Source organism: Nelusetta ayraudi, unplaced genomic scaffold (genome assembly GCF_046127955.1).
Source record: "Nelusetta ayraudi isolate G7.1 ecotype Tasmania unplaced genomic scaffold, CSIRO-AGI_Nayr_v1 ptg000002l, whole genome shotgun sequence".
NCBI lineage: Eukaryota > Metazoa > Chordata > Actinopteri > Tetraodontiformes > Monacanthidae > Nelusetta > Nelusetta ayraudi.
Window position 1 is genome coordinate 11,281,775 of NW_027466052.1, and position 17,765 is coordinate 11,299,539.

General features: G+C 42.5%; 1 protein-coding gene across 2 annotated transcripts in view; it reads right to left on the reverse strand.

Annotated features, from left to right (window-relative positions):
- Nucleotides 1-17,765, reverse strand: part of LOC142886795 (CUB and sushi domain-containing protein 1) — a 237,083-nt gene that overhangs the window by 82,749 nt on the left and 136,569 nt on the right. For both annotated transcript variants that reach the window (XM_076023968.1, XM_076023957.1), the window contains exons 16-24: nucleotides 17,591-17,663; nucleotides 15,783-15,921; nucleotides 15,257-15,444; nucleotides 14,964-15,152; nucleotides 10,648-10,764; nucleotides 9,889-10,104; nucleotides 9,340-9,528; nucleotides 8,082-8,251; nucleotides 1,015-1,171 (exon numbers count right to left, since the gene is read on the reverse strand). In XM_076023968.1, coding sequence (XP_075880083.1) covers nucleotides 1,015-1,171; nucleotides 8,082-8,251; nucleotides 9,340-9,528; nucleotides 9,889-10,104; nucleotides 10,648-10,764; nucleotides 14,964-15,152; nucleotides 15,257-15,444; nucleotides 15,783-15,921; nucleotides 17,591-17,663 — 1,438 coding nt within the window. The remainder of the gene's footprint in view (nucleotides 1-1,014; nucleotides 1,172-8,081; nucleotides 8,252-9,339; nucleotides 9,529-9,888; nucleotides 10,105-10,647; nucleotides 10,765-14,963; nucleotides 15,153-15,256; nucleotides 15,445-15,782; nucleotides 15,922-17,590; nucleotides 17,664-17,765) is intronic.

Sequence of the window (17,765 nt, forward strand, 5' to 3'; positions counted from 1 at the left end):
GCCATTCAATCACGCCCGTTCCCTTCCATAGAGTCCCTTTTAGCAAGCCACGGCTTCCCGAGGTGACTGGCCCTTTACTGTCTCCAGGAAAGCAAATGCGCTCACTTCTATTAACCTCCTCGTGTCAACGTCCACAAGTAGCGGCAACGACTCTGCCGGACACCGAAATAGCCCACTGGAGTGTCTTCCTCTCGGGGAACCGACGCCCCCTCCTTTCTCTGCCGTTTTCCTGTTCTTCTGTTTAAGTCTTCTTTCGCTCTCCCTTATTTATCCATCACCTCAACCAGCGCGGCGGAACTTTTGCGGAAGGTGTCACCTTCTCCAGGTTTAATGGCCTGCGTATTAACGGCTGCCTAATGGTCTGGCTGACGCGCGGATCCATCTAGCATCCAGGCGACGTCTACCTCGACGAGGCTGCCCCTGCGTCCAGCCCAGATGTGTCACTTCCCCACCTTCTTCTAATGACTTGCCGATGAATGTGCCTTTAATGGCCACTTTGACTTAGACGGCAGCTGGTCTTTCCTTTCCCCCCCCCACTAAAGATATATGCATATGGATGCGCGCTGAAGCTTCTTCGTGTTTATTGACCGGCCTGCTGCTCTGTGGGACTTCACCTCTGGCGGGAAGTGCTCGTCGCAATTTGCCTCTGGAAGTCCGACTTTTTAAGGCACAAATCTAATTTGCTGAGGGGGTGGTGGTGGTGGTGATATTTAATGTCTGTAAACACAACACGCAGGAGGTAACAGTGAGGGCTCTTCAAGCCCACTCCCGAGTACTCCGGCTCACCATTGAAAACACCTCATCACAAGGACTTTCACAATGAGCCACTCCATTGCCTTTTTTTTTTTTTTTTTTTTTTTTTGGTGGTGGTGGAGGGCAGAGGGAGAGAGAGAGAGGGGTACTTCTGCATTTTTTGTGAGCACTTGAATAAATGAAACATCGGCCAGAGGAGGGTGGAAAAGCACAGCACACCTGCTGATATGACCGGAAGTTGCCCGTCCGAAGACAACTCACTTGTGTATGTGAGGCGGAAGCCCTGGTTGGTCCCGGAGGCGTTGCTGTTGAACTCTACCCACAGACGATTGGACGTGCTGTTGATGACGTGGCCCATCATGCCGTCGCGTGTGTAGTTCCCCAGAAGACGAGACGAAGTGTTCTCGCCGTCGTACACCTTGTAAGTCAAAGTATTGGAGAAGAGAGGGGGGGGGGAAGAGAGACACGAGGAGAAGGATGAGCAGCTGAGCACGTTGACTAGGCAGAGGTGGGTGTGTGCGTCCGCGAGTGAGAACATGGACACCAACCGCGCAGCTCACCTGCTGCATTAGTCAGCCTCGACTCGAAATTGCAGGACATCAGTTCATTGGTCACGTCTCTTTCTGCGTTGTGACTCACCAGAATGCACGCGGCTCAAATAAAATGCTCTCACTGTGCCGCGAGAGAGAGGGGGGCTATCTTCTCAGTTGAGCACATGCGGCGAGACTCGTTGTGGCACCGTGAGAGAAACACACCACAGTCTGAGGCTTGTTGTCTTTCATCGCGCCTACAGCCGCTCGTACAACCGTAATTGAGATTAAAGGTAAAATAAAAAAAAAATGTGGGAGCGTTTTCAAGCGGGTGAATAATGGGTGAATGTAGTCTCCCCTTCCGGGTGGTGAGGAGCAAACGCCGGAAGCCGCCTCTGCCATTTTGGACGCAGCCCTCCTGCTCGCGTCCACCTTTGCTGGCGGCACGCGGCAGCATCGAAAAACTCATTAATCACTCTTTTGTGAAGTGTTTTTTTTGCGAGGCACTGGACAGCATCAACAGCCATCGATTCTGTTTTTACGTCTTGTCACGCAGGTTAAAAGTGATGTGTGCGCTGTTGTGGGAAGCTGGTTGTGATTTTGGCAGTTTAATCGTTCTCGCCCGTGAAACGCCTCGGACGGATTCACGCGTCGCAGTAAATTGTATTGACAGGCTAAATATTCGAGCATTCAGCATGAGAGGCTTATTGACGATTTTCTTTGTGTCCAGCTGGGATAAATGTTAGTTGGTTTCTTCATTTGACTCAACATCTTGCGCTCTCTCCGCTTTTCCCGCAGGCGGTTGCGAAAACCAGACCTTTGCGAGAGTGAAATACCTGTTCTAGGTGAGTGACGATGGCCACCCAAGTGCGTTGTTTGTTTGTTTTTTTGTTTTTTTAATCTATTACCAAGGTCCAAGAGAACATCTGCTTAAGAAAGAAGCTAAAAGTGGAGCGTTTTAGGGAGACAGAGGAGTAAATGGGCTGTTTTCTGGTGAATTTGGGGAAATTAATTGTGCGACTCGACTTCTCTTGAGCCGAGAATAAAAACTGCAAATAAGAAAATGGTATAATGTATTCAGAAAATAATACAAGGTTTTATAGATTCAAAGTGCATTTAGATAAATTACAATGTACTTGCAAGTGGCCATTCACTTACATGCCTAGTTACTGTGTGTATGTGCCTATTTCTGCAAACACCAAGAACAGAGTGAAAATTTAGAAATTTAATAAATATGTTTTTTGAAATTGAATGTAACATGACAACTTTAGTGTTTTTTCTATGTGGAAGTTTCAAAGTGCTTTAGAACAGGAAAAGGAAGAGTGGTTCTTCTGTTGTTGACACAGCGTAATGTAATTTGTGTAATTGTGGTTGCACCCCTTTTCAGGCAGAAAAGATGCTGGTCACTCACCTGAATATGTTCATAATTGTAGAGGCTAAAGAGGCTCAATAAGACATTTTCAGCACAGTGGGAGTCACTGAGCAACATAATTAGTGTAATCTAATAATAAGTGTAACCTCACAAGAAGGTGCCAGGCAGGCAAACAAAGTTATGTAATCCCATACCAAGCCAACTGGGGGGGGGGGGGGGGGGATTTTTGAAATATTTGTTTTTTTTTTTAAGGTAGGAAAACCTCATGCTGTTGCATTAAAGGACTGCACTGTACTTCCAACAGGAATTGGCTAATTGGCTTTTAGGTGACTAGGGCTTTGTCAAGTTTCCTTTCGCGTTTCAAAAATGCCTCAGTCAAAAACTATCAGCCCTGACAGCCTTTCTGTTCAATTCAACCTTTTGTCCGCAACCACTTCCCTCCACATCTTCCCACTGTCATCGTAAAGCCGCTAACCCGTGTGCTCACACTGGCTGCGCCGACAAGACAAAACGGCAATAGGTCATTTATTTCAAATGAGCACTGAGAGACGAGCACAGATAGTGAAGGTGGAGTAATGGCTCCCAGAGAGATCCCTGCTCCTCTAGGGGCTAGAGAAGTTAAACATAAAAAAAAGAATGCAATTGCTGGATTCCTGCGCACAAATACCAAATGGTTTCACTTCTGTGCTGCCAAATTTAGTCAAACCTCTAAATCAAAAACACCTCGTTTGGACACGTCATGATATCAAAGCCCACTGTGCAAGCGAAAAGTGTGATTTTGATTCCAACACAATGAGAAAATGCGGTATTAAAGCAAATTAAATGGAGGCATAATCAATATTAATATATGTAAATGAGAGAGAAAAAAACATGTTTAAGCCAATATTTCTGATGCTGATGTACAATTTTATGCTTTTCTCATGGTCAAAATTCTGAACGTAGGCTTCGAGCCAGCCAGGGAAGTACCCATGTTTGTTGAAGAAAATTAAGATTCTTGAGCACATTCTAATCAACTCTTACAGCTGGGACACGAATAAACCGCTAATGCTTATATTTGGCAGGCTGGTACATCTCCACAGATTGTTGTTGACAGGTCAGCAGGTCCAAGGAAGAATGGACCGAGGCTGTTCTAATTCTAAAACCACTGCCAGGCTACTCGAAGGAGAAGCCAGGAGCCTGGGGAGGAGAGCACATGCGGGTTGAGAGTCAAGCACTGAAGAAGATGGACAGACACGGGGAAACAGCGGTGTCTAAATGAGTCGAAAATGATGAGGGAGATCACAGGCACGACTCGCTTAAACTTAATTTTTCCCTCACTGGTCCTCCTGCCTCCTGCACCCTCACTTCCGTCATTGTCCCCCCCCAGGTTTGGCTCTCTGTGCCCGTCTCAATTTCTCTCCCCCTCTCTCTGTTTCAGTAAATCTCAGTATGGTTAATGAAAAGCCCTGCGGCTCATAAATCAACATGTCACCATCTGCCAACCCCACCTCTCAATGTGTGTCTGTGACTCTCTCCTTCTCACTTGCTCTCCTCTCACCTCTATTTCATTGAACAATTATTGTACACCCCCATCTTGTTGTTCCTACCTTACCCCCCTCTTTTTTGGGCAGAGTTTTAGAAGGCCACTTTTTCGGCAATTTGGGTTCCGTGAGCCTTTCACTGGAGCAGTGCTGGAGTGAAACTTCAGCCAGTAGCAAAAGGAATGGTAATGAGCTGGTTCATATGTTACAGGAGAGTTTGGCCCGTGGCTTGCCGGAACTGTCAAACAAATGTTTTATGCTCAGAGAATTCTGTAGCGGTGGCAGGCATTACTCTATTACTGCTAGCCGGGGGAATGGTGTGCTAATTGCCTGCCTAAGTGGCACTTTGGGGCTTTCCTTCCAGTGCATCGTCAAATTCTCTCCCCAATTCTTTGGGACAGCGATAATAAATGACATTTGGCAAATTAGCAGCAACTGCCTAAACAAATGTGTATTTTCATACCATCACACAGGATAGCTGACACGCACATTTCAAATTGGTTTGCTAGACACGTTGGCAAGGTTTTAATGAAAGATTGCAGTATTTTGTCAAAGATAATTCATTTGATTCTGTTCTAATTGAAGGATTCTTGCAATCTGTCAATTTACAGATTACCATGTGTCCATGCCAGTGCTGTTGAAAAAGCAGAAATCTGTTGGGGCAGTAAAAAAACAACAACAAAAAAACAAAAAGCTACAGAAGAAGATGAAGAAGAAAGACAAGAAGTAGCTGTGGGCCTAGCTGTTGCTAAAGAAATTAGTTTGGATGCTGCACTTGTTGCAGCTACTATCACAATTGGATACCAGTTTCACATTAAAAGAGGGACACAAAGACTTTTCACAGGGGAATGGACTTTTGCGCTTCACTCCACAGTGGCTCTGACAAGAACTTTATTTGCTGTGTCATTGCTGTGCATCGCGGCTAGCCAGCAGGCAGTGATGCGCCTCTCTGCTAGGAGGTCTTGATCTATTGTGACCTGCTTCAACTGGCAGTTATAAAAACCCAATCAGTTTAATAATTAAATATGGGTTTGAATATAGTACATACAAAATTCAGCCAACAACCTTCCTAGTTTATTTATTTTTAATTGCCTTGCCTTTACAAACACTTTCTCTGGGCTCCCGACCAGATGGAGAAACTGAAACGAAAAAGACATCATTCCATCTGGCGACCCTGGTTAAGGTTTGCATGCTAATGCCTGTGTCAGACTGCTTTAAAGCATTCTTTGTTAGAATAAACGTCAAAATGGAAAAATAAATAAATCAGAATCTCGAACAAAACTTGAACTTTACAACCAGCTTTTGATTAAATGAAGCTTTGGATGTTTTCCAAATTAAACTTTATAAAATTGTTAGAAGAAAAAAAAAAGCCGTCACTGGCACACATCCACTGAAATAAAGAAACTATGTAAATAACCCTTTGCAACTATAAAGAAAAGAGGAATACAAAGAGAAAAAACAGATAATTATATTATCTAATATTTAAAGAAATGTTACATGTGAAGATCAAATCACATAATCAAGAGCTGACTTTTTAGTCACTAAATTAATTCCCTGCATATCAACAGTGAAGCCCAGATTTGATATTGTTGCATTCTCCCATGTACAACATTACTTCTTACAATCAGTCTCGGTGCCCCCTAATTTGTTTTCTGATTGCTGCATTGGCCTCCAGTGTTTTCTCATTAACTTGTTTGATCTGCTGTCACTCTCCCTATTCTCTTTCTCTATTCCTGTTATTTTTCTGATAAGGACTTCATTACAGTGAAGAGCACAATCACTGTTTGAAAAAGGGCAAGTGTCTTTCATTGCTCTTCAGTCTTGGGAGATGAATAATTATGTTGAATTACTTTAACAGGGACTTAGACAGAAATTGGAGGGATGCAGTCTGGGACGAATCCATTTTTTTTGGAATAGACTGAACTATCAATATTTATACATTATTTGGTCTGTCTGCAAACGGCTGCACCGCTGAAAGAGTTCCCCTCCCACTCGCCTGCTCTTTTCTAATACCTTCGTCACTTGTGCAATGATGTCATGCCTCTCGAAAAGCCAGCGCGAGCCCTGCTAATACTACCTAACCACAGACGGGCTCAGCCAATGAGCTAGGCCTAATACTGATAATACACTCTAACCACATGCTGGCTTAACCGTGCCCTCAGGACTAATACCAGTAAGAGACATTGTGAATGGATAAAGTCTTAGGCGATGTCTGTAGGACAGCATCAGGACTGTAAAACAGCTCACACAGCTGCTCCTCGCTGACAATGAAGTGGGCACACAGGCCCGGGAGAGGACTTGAGAGGAATTATGAGCCTTGGGAACAGCTGCAGCTCTCTTTATAGATCACACATGCACGAGACGCCACAACTGAGTTTATCATATGCAAAACGTGTAAATAAATTCCCAGGCTCCTAAGGTACAACACGTATTGTACCTGAAAATTAACTTGAAAGTTACCTGTTAAAATTTACGAAAATGAAATCCAGGGTTGTATTCAATTATCTGTGTTTAAAAAAAAAAAAAAAAAACTAAATAGAATGAAATGCTGGAGTGGGTTGGTCCAGTGATTTAACAGGAACAGAATTGATCCCTTTCTGCCTCTGTGTCCTGTGTATTCATTCAGCTGTGGATGGCCCCTGCAGCAGGAGCACCATCGGCACTAATAGAGAACATGTGTAACAAACCCCTGCAGGGATGTCCCAGCCTCTTACAACAAAGTTGAACGCATCGAAGAGCTTTAGGGCAGAGACTGCAAAATGTAATTTATCTAAATATTGGCTACAACACGAATAATAATGGGAAAAAAAAACCTCTCCCGTTTCCCCTGTTTCAAACTCATTTTCTTCTGTCACACCATGTGTAATTATGGACCACACATTTCCTGACACTTTGCTTCAAACAAGAAATTAGATATTGGAGTGTTGGTTGGTTTCAAGCAAGTCAAGGGTTCTGCAGTGCAACTTAAAAAAAGAAAGAGAAAAGGGAGAAAGAAACAACGCCCGAGTGCACAGACTTAAAAATATGAGAAAATTCCAGTTCAAGACAGTTCCTTGCCTCTGTGGGAGGAATCAGGTTGTTTTGAACATCAAAGAAACACTGACTATACAATCCATACACTTTGATGTGGATGGAAGAAAAAAAAAGTTGCATTTCCTTGCATTAACTTCCAGCATCTAAAAAGACTGCAATGTTTGGTCAAAATGACTAATAGAATTATTATATTATATTATATTATATTATATTATATTATATTATATTATAATTACGTAGTTCTAGCCAGTGTCTGGATTTTCCTTGGACCATGACTTTAAATTAGAAAAGATTAGGAAAGATGGCAAATAGATGGGAAATGACTCAAAAATGAAATTCAATTATCCACTCTATCCTACAACCTGCCTTCATTCCAGCACTGCTTAATACCAATTTAGTTTAATAGGGTCTAAAATGTAAATGCTTATTGGCCTGTTAGTTGTACAAGCATGTACAGAGCAGGATAAAGTCACAGCAAATGAAGAAATTAATGAGCTTTCCAAAAAGATCATGGATCTTATAAAAAGTTATTAATCTTGGTATTAGGTCTAAGCATATTGTCTGTGGAACAAACAAAAAAAACACTGTGTTTTAAAACCCACGTGGAACAACAACAATTACAGATTTAATGACTACCTCTGTATCCATAATGCAATTACTGCTTGAATGTAATGTGAAAAACGCCCTGACGAGCAATAATCTGTCCCAACATACACATGTCAAACCACACAACTTTGCATATAGACAGCTTCTGGCTGATGACTGTAATCCTGTGTGTGCATTGTGAGAGTCATAAATTATGCATTTTGGGATTTGCTGCCACTTGTTTGGGAAAATCGTGTCTCATATTTGCATGTGTGCGTGAGCTCGTACCTTGAGATAGTCGCCATCCTGCAATGAAAAGCTATCGGCTTTCAGCCTGATTCCTTTGCCCTTTTCCGTGGTGACGCGGTAGATGCACTCGTGGTTGTTATCGTAGTTCGAGGGGAAGTTTGGAGAGAGGAGAACACCTTCGGGTCCCAGCGAGGAGGCTCCACACTCCGCTAGGGCAACGGATGAGAGAGTGGATCACAATCACAGCTCTATTGAATTAAGCTGAAGCAGTCAGAATAGCTGGATTGACATGTGACAAAAGTCCATTTAACTCAGCGAGCTGTGCTGATGATAAAAACAATTCTAGTAATAAATAGTAAAGATTTGCACTCATTAACAGGGAATTATATTGCGGAATAAAAGCATTGCACAAAACAAATTAAATACTTTAATAGGATTAGTGTGCCATTTTCTAGATAGATAGATAGATAGATAGATAGATAGATAGATAGATAGATAGACAGACGAGAAAATAGTGAACAGAGGCAGGGCATTACAGTATAATGCAGCAAAGGGATTTCAGAAAAAGGAAAGGTGCAGAAAGACACAGTCGTATTAACACTTTTCATATGGCTGCTAATGCCCTAATTATCTAACCAAGGACCTGAAGGAAGGGGGAGGGACAGGGAGAGGGAGAGAGAGAGAGAGAGAGAGACAGAGAGAGTGAGAGAGAGAGAGAGGAAGGGAGGGCAGGCAGGCAAGGAGGAGGGAGGGGAGGAGAAACTGTAAGTTGTGAAGACAGAGACAGACTCAGGGCTGGGGAGCAGAGGGATGTTTGCAGAGGAAGAGCGGGGAGAGAGATGGATCCCAGTGAGTGCTGCCAGCTGCTGCAGCTCAGTCTCCTCTTAGGCCGGAACTCTTTGCAGATAATGCTATTGTAGCATTTTTATTCTGCTCCTTTTGAGCTTAAAAAAAAAAAATGCGTAACACCGGTCACCAGTCGGATTCTCCTTAATCACGAGCAGCATCCACAGAAAAATGGCAACAACTTTTAAATGATGCATACAAGTAATGAATGTAATTAGGAAAATGTGGATAGCCATCCTCAAGGGTTATTAAAAGAAAAACTGCTGTTATGTAAGATAAATGTGTTCTGTAAGTATAGATAACAGTCAACGTGCCCAAAGTCCAAATGTCTCTGTGCCACAACTCAAACCCTAATGTGCAAACATTAATAATCTGAGTCAATGTGGGTGTCTGCAGTAAGTTCAACGTTCATGCCTGAATCCTAGACTGTCTGAGTGCACGGCCATCCTACCTATACATCGCGGTAATATGTTGCTCCAAACTCGCCTGCCTCCACCGAGACAAGTGATCTTGCTGTCTCCCTCAAGTCGGTAGCCATGGAAACAGGAAAAGGCCAGTGAGTCACCGACTTGAAATCTGAATCCCGTCCTCCTGCTGAATGCTGGTACACCGGGATCCTCGCAGGGCTCCAAGTCGTACTCTGCACGTCGCAAAGAGAAAGAAGACACTATTACAAAACACATTCTGAGGGGATGAAAAAGTTCAGTTGGAACGTAGACAGGAGCTGCTTAATATTCTTAAAGCTGTGTGAGGCGAAATGGAAAGCAGGATCAAAATATTTGTACGTCAAAAGTGGAGTCAAGAAATACTCTTCCCCGTTAACTGACCAAATAGACAAAAAAAAGTTTGAAATGAATTTTAAACAAATATTGTGCTTTCCTGATGAAATCATCCAGGCTATTGACAATCAAAAATGCATTTGAAATGACATTTCAAATGCATTTTGAAATGTCACACACACACACACACACGCTACATCCATGATGAAAAAAAAACTCACCTGAGAAAGTTATATTAAAGCCCTCATAGCTCATGGAAAAGTCTGATATAAAGCGAAGCTCAACACTGAAGTTCCCAAAGAGGCCTGCTTTCACACTGGGGGGCAGCACTGAGCCAGTGAGTCGAGCAACGGGCTCTTGGAAATTGCCGTCCTCGATGATGGAAAGGTAATCGTGATTCTCCTCCAGATGGAACGTGTGGAACACCAGATGGACACCTGGAAATCGGCGGGTGGATGATGTATGATCGAGAGGACGGACACAGAATTGGAAGCAGGGAGTGAGATTGTTTTTACACATAATGGTCTCAGAGAATTAAATGGCAACAAGGTTGGATTTTCAAGTTTCTCAGCTTTCAGGGTTCATTGCTCAGATGAACCAACCCTTCACAACACTGTCACAGGCTCATAATATCAGCTAGTCTTGCAGTGTTAGAGCACTGCTCAGAAGCACCGAAAGAAGAGTAAGACGCTTGCTTTTCTATCGCATAGACTAGAATAGTAGTTTGTATTGTTCTTCTGCTTTTAGCAGAACTAGAAGAATAAAAGATTACTCTAAACAAGAGAAACTACCAAAAGCATCGGATAAGGATTTGTTAAAAGCAGATGGAACAATTTTTCTAAGATAGGCCTTGTAGTCTCGTGTGGCGATAGCTCTTACTGACACAGAAACTAAACCAGGACTCACACCGCACAAAACTGTAAAACATGTCACAAAAGACAATGAATTGAAAGAATTAAAAACAGGTATTGAATACTTACCTTTTCCATGTGAGACCTCTATGATCCAGGTGCAGTTAAGTGAGTTGGGGTAGAAGTCAGGAAATCCAGGAGACAGAATTGTTCCCGTCTTACCAAAGACATAGCCTCCGCAAAGAGCTGTAGAGAGACGAGAAGCGACAAGACATAGGAAATAAGATCACAAAGTCCCTGATAAGTTTAAAACCTTTGGAAACTCAGTAAAGAATTTGCCACAGACTACCATCATTTCCACCATTATGAAAATGGAAGCATTTTTGCACGCATGAAGTCTCTTTAGACATCTAATGGAACGTGTATTCTTCATGCACACATTGCTATAAGGTTCAAGATCCTTGGTGCACTTAAGAGTAAAATATGCAGCTTGTCATACTAGGACTTTGTTCGCACCCATGGCTGCCGAGGTCACCGCTGCAACAAAGGTCCAACAGGAGCTGAGGTTGAAAGGGTGCGAGGTAGACGTAACAAGGCCAACATTTATTAAAATGCAAATGTGTATTATCAACGGCCTTATCAGGGACATCTTCACAACATGTATGTAAACTAGATCTTAAATGTGCCCTTTTCAGACACTTGATCACTCAGATGTTTGATACATGTTGAACTGTCTTCTGACTGAGACCTTCTGACTGAAAGCACTGGTGTTCCTTCCCAAGGTGTCACAATTTACTTTGCACAATTTATTGGTATTTTTTTTCTGAAAAACTCTAGACTTTGTGTCAAACTTCAGTATCTTCAAATCACTAGACAAAAAAATATGTACTAGCCCAGCAAGGAAGTTTGACACGAGCCAGTATGTTTTGTCAAAACAGACTATCTTTTTAGCACATACAGCAAATGTGCAACTTTCCCCCCTTCAGTTGTAGTTGTAGCTGTTAGTCCAACAATCACTCACTTTTTAGCTTGCTTTCATCTCAACAAACTCCTGTAGGGAATCCCAGGTTCTGAAGCTGCAAAATCCTCCACAATGTTCACCAGGATTTCACAAATGTTGTTCACCTGCCATCAGGTGCTGCACTCACAAATGATTGTTATAGTGGTTTATTGCTCTATGCTGTTTCTCAGCTGTGGCCAAGAATAACATATAAGAAGGATATTACCTAAATTTCCTTTCTGTTAACATGTTGAGGTTTTATAAAATCTACACCAACAATACCAGCTTTGACTTTACTGGAAATCAGCGATATTGTGCATCACTAGCAATGGCCAAACTTTTGCAGCGGCAACAGGCTGTAACAGATAATGCCGCTGTTGTGTGGAAATGACGTGAAGCCAATCAATCTTTCAGACTATGATTGTGAGTTTGATGAAAAAAAACAAACAAACCAAAAAAAATTAGACATTGGTTTATACAACACCTCTAAACGAAAAGAAAAAATATAAACTCCTTCAGTGAAAAGTACGCTGAATGTTTGCACCTTTTGAGATTGTTGAACTGAGATAATTGGCTGACTCTTCTCTCTGTTCCTATATCCTTTCCAATCACATTCATCTCAAATCAGTTTAATTTAATTTAATTAAAGCCCATCAAGGTGCTTCGTTGGCAAGGGAACGTAGAGGAAACAATTTATCTTCATCATAAAACACAAATACACAGCAGCCAATCCCCCAAACTACCTTCTTTCTGTTCTTTATAGTTTTCAATATCATAGCAGTTTATCGCGGTTAAAAACACAACTGGGTGCGATGGGATCATCCTCCCCGAACCCCTCTCACTGTTATCTGGGCTCAGCTTAACTTCACATCTGACACGGGCTGGGGAAGGTGTTTGTGGGCGTGAGTGTGAGAGAGCATAATTCAGAGTTTATGAAAGATTGCAGACAGGGAACGCAGTGTTTGCACACCGGGTAGTGTAAATTATGTGACAGCAGGAAGCATTCGGTGCAAGACAAATTAATTGTGACTCCAAATTTAAGAAGCTGACAAAAGCAGCAACAGTGTTGAAAGAAGAGAGAGGTCATGTGTAACATAAACCTAATAACTAGAGGTGGGTAGTCTAATTTAATCCCTAAATTCAGCAGTGGATCCTCACTTTGCTGCCTCAGTGTTTTCAGTCACTTAATATTACGATGTTTTGTTGTGACTAGAAGGGGAAAAAAAATACTGGCAGCATTTCAAAACTATAAATATAAGTTTTAAATTGTCACGGCACCCCTTCGATATTCTTTGGGGACACATTAAAGCGCAGCCTGTTTGCTGCCGTCTCTGACTAAGTGCTTTGTGTCCAACAGACACTGTGACATTACTTCAACACACAAAACTGGCCAAATAAAGATGATGTGTGGCTTCAGAATGCAGTGTGTGCGGCGTCGCTAGATAAAAGTTTGCCTTCCCCCATTTAAGAATGTTAACCGCGCCTCTGGGAGCGCTCTGTAAACAGGATTATTGTTATTATTGTGTGCATGTGGGTGTATGGGCTGCTTTGCAAGTCTCTGGAGTTGTGGGAGTTTTTGGAGATGATTTTCTTCCTCTCTCAAAATGAATGAATAAATCAATAAATCAATAAGCAAGCAAATAAAACTGATATGAGACGTCCTGGCTGTTCCTGCATGGGAAATCTAAATTTCATCCGTGTTTGCACACATCAGTCTTGCTCCCACACACAACCTCCATGCATGTGAAGTGGCTTCTCCGGTGCTTGTCGCGCAACAACAGCCGCCTGGTAACATCTCAATATTGGCTGTGAAATGCCACGGAGGCGGTTCAAACTGCGGGTGATGCTGTAAGATAGATGGGCCCCAGGACGAAGTCACTCTCGGGACGTCTGGAGTTCAAATGGGATTCTGAATCAGCCGATTGAAACGGCCGCTGTGCGTTCATCTCCCCAGGATAGAAGGAGCAGTGGACAAAGTGAGCAGAGCGGCTTGCCAGTGGCGAGTAGAGCATCTGCCTCAGCGGCGCCTGTTGACCCCTGATGATTTCAATGTGGCTGAATGTCCAGCCTGGAACATTGTGTTAGTGCACGTACTTTGAAATGGACACTGAGGGTACTTGTTTACACAAGGGCTGCCAGACAAACTCTGTGAAATGGGAAAAGAAAAAACACCAAAAAAAAAGAAAAGAAAAAAAGAGGCCCGAATTGGAATGGCATTTTTCATTTTCCTCAAATGGATGAATGATGTTACTGATGGGAACATCTGCGACCACCCGGTCCTCTGCCCGGTCCACTTCGCTGCTCTTATTGTTTTCAAGAAAAGACTCGTCTCCAAAAAGTTATCGGGGAAATGAAGTGGACAATAAAACCCTCCAGCAGTCAGCGTGCAGCGGAGCGGACATATCGCTAAAAATGCTCAAGACCACGTTGTTTCGGTAATGTGCCGAGAGATTTGAATTGTCTACTGAGCATTACTTCAACCGGATGTTTTAATTAGATCCTTCAAAGTTGTTTGTTTAGTTGCCGGCGGTGCACTTGATTCGCCAGACCAACTTCTGCGATGACAATGCGCTGCGTCTCAGCTTATCTTACATGCAGCTGGTTGGATTACAAACAGGGAATTTTTTGGAACTCGTTTGCGCTGGACAATGCGACCGTTGAGGAGCTGCTGGTGGTGCTGCTGGAACGCTGGTCGCCCATTGTGCAATTCTATCACAGCGTGGCTATAAACTGCATCTGCCTCTGTAACTGGCCCTCAGTTAAAAGTGAAGAAAATAACTTTCAAGTGAAAAAATAAGATTTATCTGTGAAAGGCCTTGCATTGAATCGGCGAAAGTCGCTTCAGGGAGAGATTGGTGGAATTTTCTATTATCCACGGAGTCGATGCAAAGGTTGTCGTTTTGGGGCCGATCCGTGCCGGCTGGTGCCACATTACCAGAGGCTTTTTTTTTCTTCCGTGCCAGCATGGGTTTTCCTTCAAAGGCTCCCAAGACGTCCATTACTTTGCTGGCTCCTCTAAACTGCTGGTAGGTGTGAGCATGTGAGCTTCTCTGTCTGAAAAGCAGCCACATTATTGTCAGGCAGGCGGCTCCAAGGAAGCCATTTTGCGTAGTTGTGTTTTGAGAAAGTGCGACATCTTCAGCTATTTTTATTACCGAGATCAGGAGTACTTTAACTTGTAACGTGAGCACGGGAGAAATAACCCACATTGGTTGCGAGAATAATTTTATCGTTAAAGTCATTAAAGTGGCTTCACGGCCTTACCAGCTGTTTTGAACTGGAGATACAATAATCACCGAAAGAATTTTGTGCGATATGAGATACATTTTTCTGGATTCCTAGATGACATGATTTGATTACATTTGTTGATTCAACAACAGCAGAAAGGAACTAGGAAAAACAGTGGGGGGTACACAATGTTTTTGCAACATTTTTCGGTTCTTACCATCGCAGCTCGGCAGGGCGTGACTCCACTGATGATTTTTCTCACAAACAATTGGCTCCTGGTCACTCAGCGTGTACCCCGGGTCACACGTGAAAGACACACGCGAGTCAGTGGAGAAGCTGCTGCCGCTGCGGCGACCGTTGACTGGGATGCCGGGATCGAGGCAAGAGTCCGACTCCATTTTCACACCTGCGAGTCACAGAGACAGTCACAGTAGCCAAATGACCGTCGGCATGTTCTGGGTAATTAAACCGAAAGCGCAATGTTTTCTGGGACCAATAAACTGGACTTACTTTCATATCTGATGCTAAAGCCTGCCGCAGAACGGCTGTTGTCGGTGGTAAACAGCAGGAAGAGCACGTTGGAAGTGGAAATCAGGAAATGTGGGGCCTGGGTACCATGGTATTCACCAATCAGGGGAGAAGATGCAGAGGGACCATCCCGGATTTCCAAAGTGTCATAGTTGACTTCAGTCTGGAATCTGGACAGAGATGCACAAACAAATTCACAAACAGCCAATCATCGTCATATGTCTGACAGCAAAAAATGTGAAAGAGTAAAAAAAATAAAAAATAAAAAAAACTTCTCAAAGAAAACAGCAAAAAACTAGGCAAAAAGCCAAAACATAAAAAAAAAATCTGCAAAACTGCAGTAGTATTAATTTGACAACTGAGTTTTTACAAAAGAAAAGTGTTTTTTTCTCTTTTGTGAAAATCTCAATCTTCAACAGAGACTTTGATGCAAATGAAAACAATCTACGTATTTTGAATCTGATATGTAGGCTCGGGCAAAGCTGAATATCGTCCTTCAAACACAAACCTGTCAAAGTGTATCTTCACTGCGTGGTCTGGCTGTGCTTCAATCACCCACTGGCAGTTCAGAGAGTCTTTGTAAAAGGAGGGCCAACCAGGAGACAGCAGAACGCCGGTGGAGGCAGTGAGATGGCCTCCACACGGAGCTGCACACAAATAAACACACACAGCCACAAGGAAAAAGAAAAGTATTTGATTTTTTTTTTTCCCCTCGCAAGTGTCAAAGCACAAGTTCCTCGCATGGAGTTTGCAAATTTCTGACAATCACTCCATGTACTGGAGCTCTGCAAACCCTTTCTGAGTTTCCTGATTTCATACCAAAACATGTACCTTGAGAAAACACTGCGCTGTGAGAGACAGACTTTTTTTTTTTTTCTCTCTCTCGTGATTGAAAACGCTGAAAATAATTACAAGATGATCATTTGGAAAGGGAACAAAGACAAAAAATATTGATAAACCCCCTCCTGACACCCCTCACCTAAAATTAAATCTAAATAAAAAAACAACTCTGCTCGTGTTCTTTCAACGCAGCAGGCTGCCAGCAGCAAAGCTGACACTTTGTGACACTAATTTATAGCCCACTTAGAGTCCCAAAATGTAAATTAAAGTGGGAACGAGCTTCAGTTTAGTTCAGATTCCATAAATAGAAAAAAAAAAAAAACACAACAGAATTGCTGTCTTGCTTCAGTAAGCGAAGCGCCGCTTGCGTTCATCTCTCAGTGTGTATTGACTGACAGAAGTGATGACCAAGTGCACTTCTGAGACAGCAGGCTTGTGACTACACTGCATCAAGTTTGGAGAAGAAAAAAAATCACTTTAACTGTTAAAGATCCAACAGTTATGTTAATAACTACCATAGTGAATCAGAAACATGTTCACAAACATATATTCTGGAGGTGTAGCCGTTGCAGTGCCTGCCATATTAAAATTCTATAATAAAATTCTGTTGACTTTTTCCGGTTACTTATATCTTCAAGACAATGTATCACAATATAAATTCATGTGAAATTTTGAAAGACCTCATCAGATTGTCCTGAAGTCCAAGTTAACATTAGGGCCACTTAAATATGTGACCTCAAGGTGGAAGTAAAACAACTCACTGACTAACTACAAACATCCTACCAAGCCGACCAAAACTTGGTTACAGCCCCCTTTTTTCCAAAAATCATCTAGATTCTGCACATGGTGTAGCCATATATACAGTGGGACACTGGGAGAGGAAGTCATTCTAGAAATAAAAGAGTTATCTTTCCCTGTCGAAGGAAAGGGATAATATTTTCCCAGACTCGAAATTAAATGATATAACAACCCCATTCAATTTGATTGTCTCCCCGGTTCCGTTTGTTAACAGCGGGCAACATTTGATAATGTCATTTCGACAATACAATCAAGATGGACTGCAAATACTTAGAAGCCATTCCACTCTAAAAAAAAAAAGTGATGAAATTCACCCTTTAATAATTCTCACGTCCACACTTGAGCAACAAGCTGAGGTTGCATTAACGTGTGCGGAGGACGCCTATAATGAATACATTTCAGCCGTATTACACTAATTTCATTTGAGATTACTGTCAGGATAAACAAAACATGCAAAGAGGCAAATTATGCTCAAGGCAAAGACAATTAGGAAGGGAAATTATCCACTTTCTGAGGTGCATTCACAGAAAGAGAGAGAGAGAGAGAGAGAGAGAGAGAGAGAGAGAAAGAAAGAGGTGACCAAATAGCTGAATGATTTGTCACATTGTTTTTCTGGAGGGCTTGATCGTTTTCATTAATTAGCCGCAGCTCACGTAAACAGTTTGCGTGTGTGTTCACCTTCACAGCGAGGCACGGCTGCAGACCAAACAACGTTCCCCTCCTGGATTATGCATGTGACTTGTTCCGAGCCCTGCAAATATGAGTGATATGAAACAACTGTGTGTGGTACATTTCCTCTATATAAGCATATATATTATTATTTTTAATGTTAACATTGGCATTGGTGTTTGTT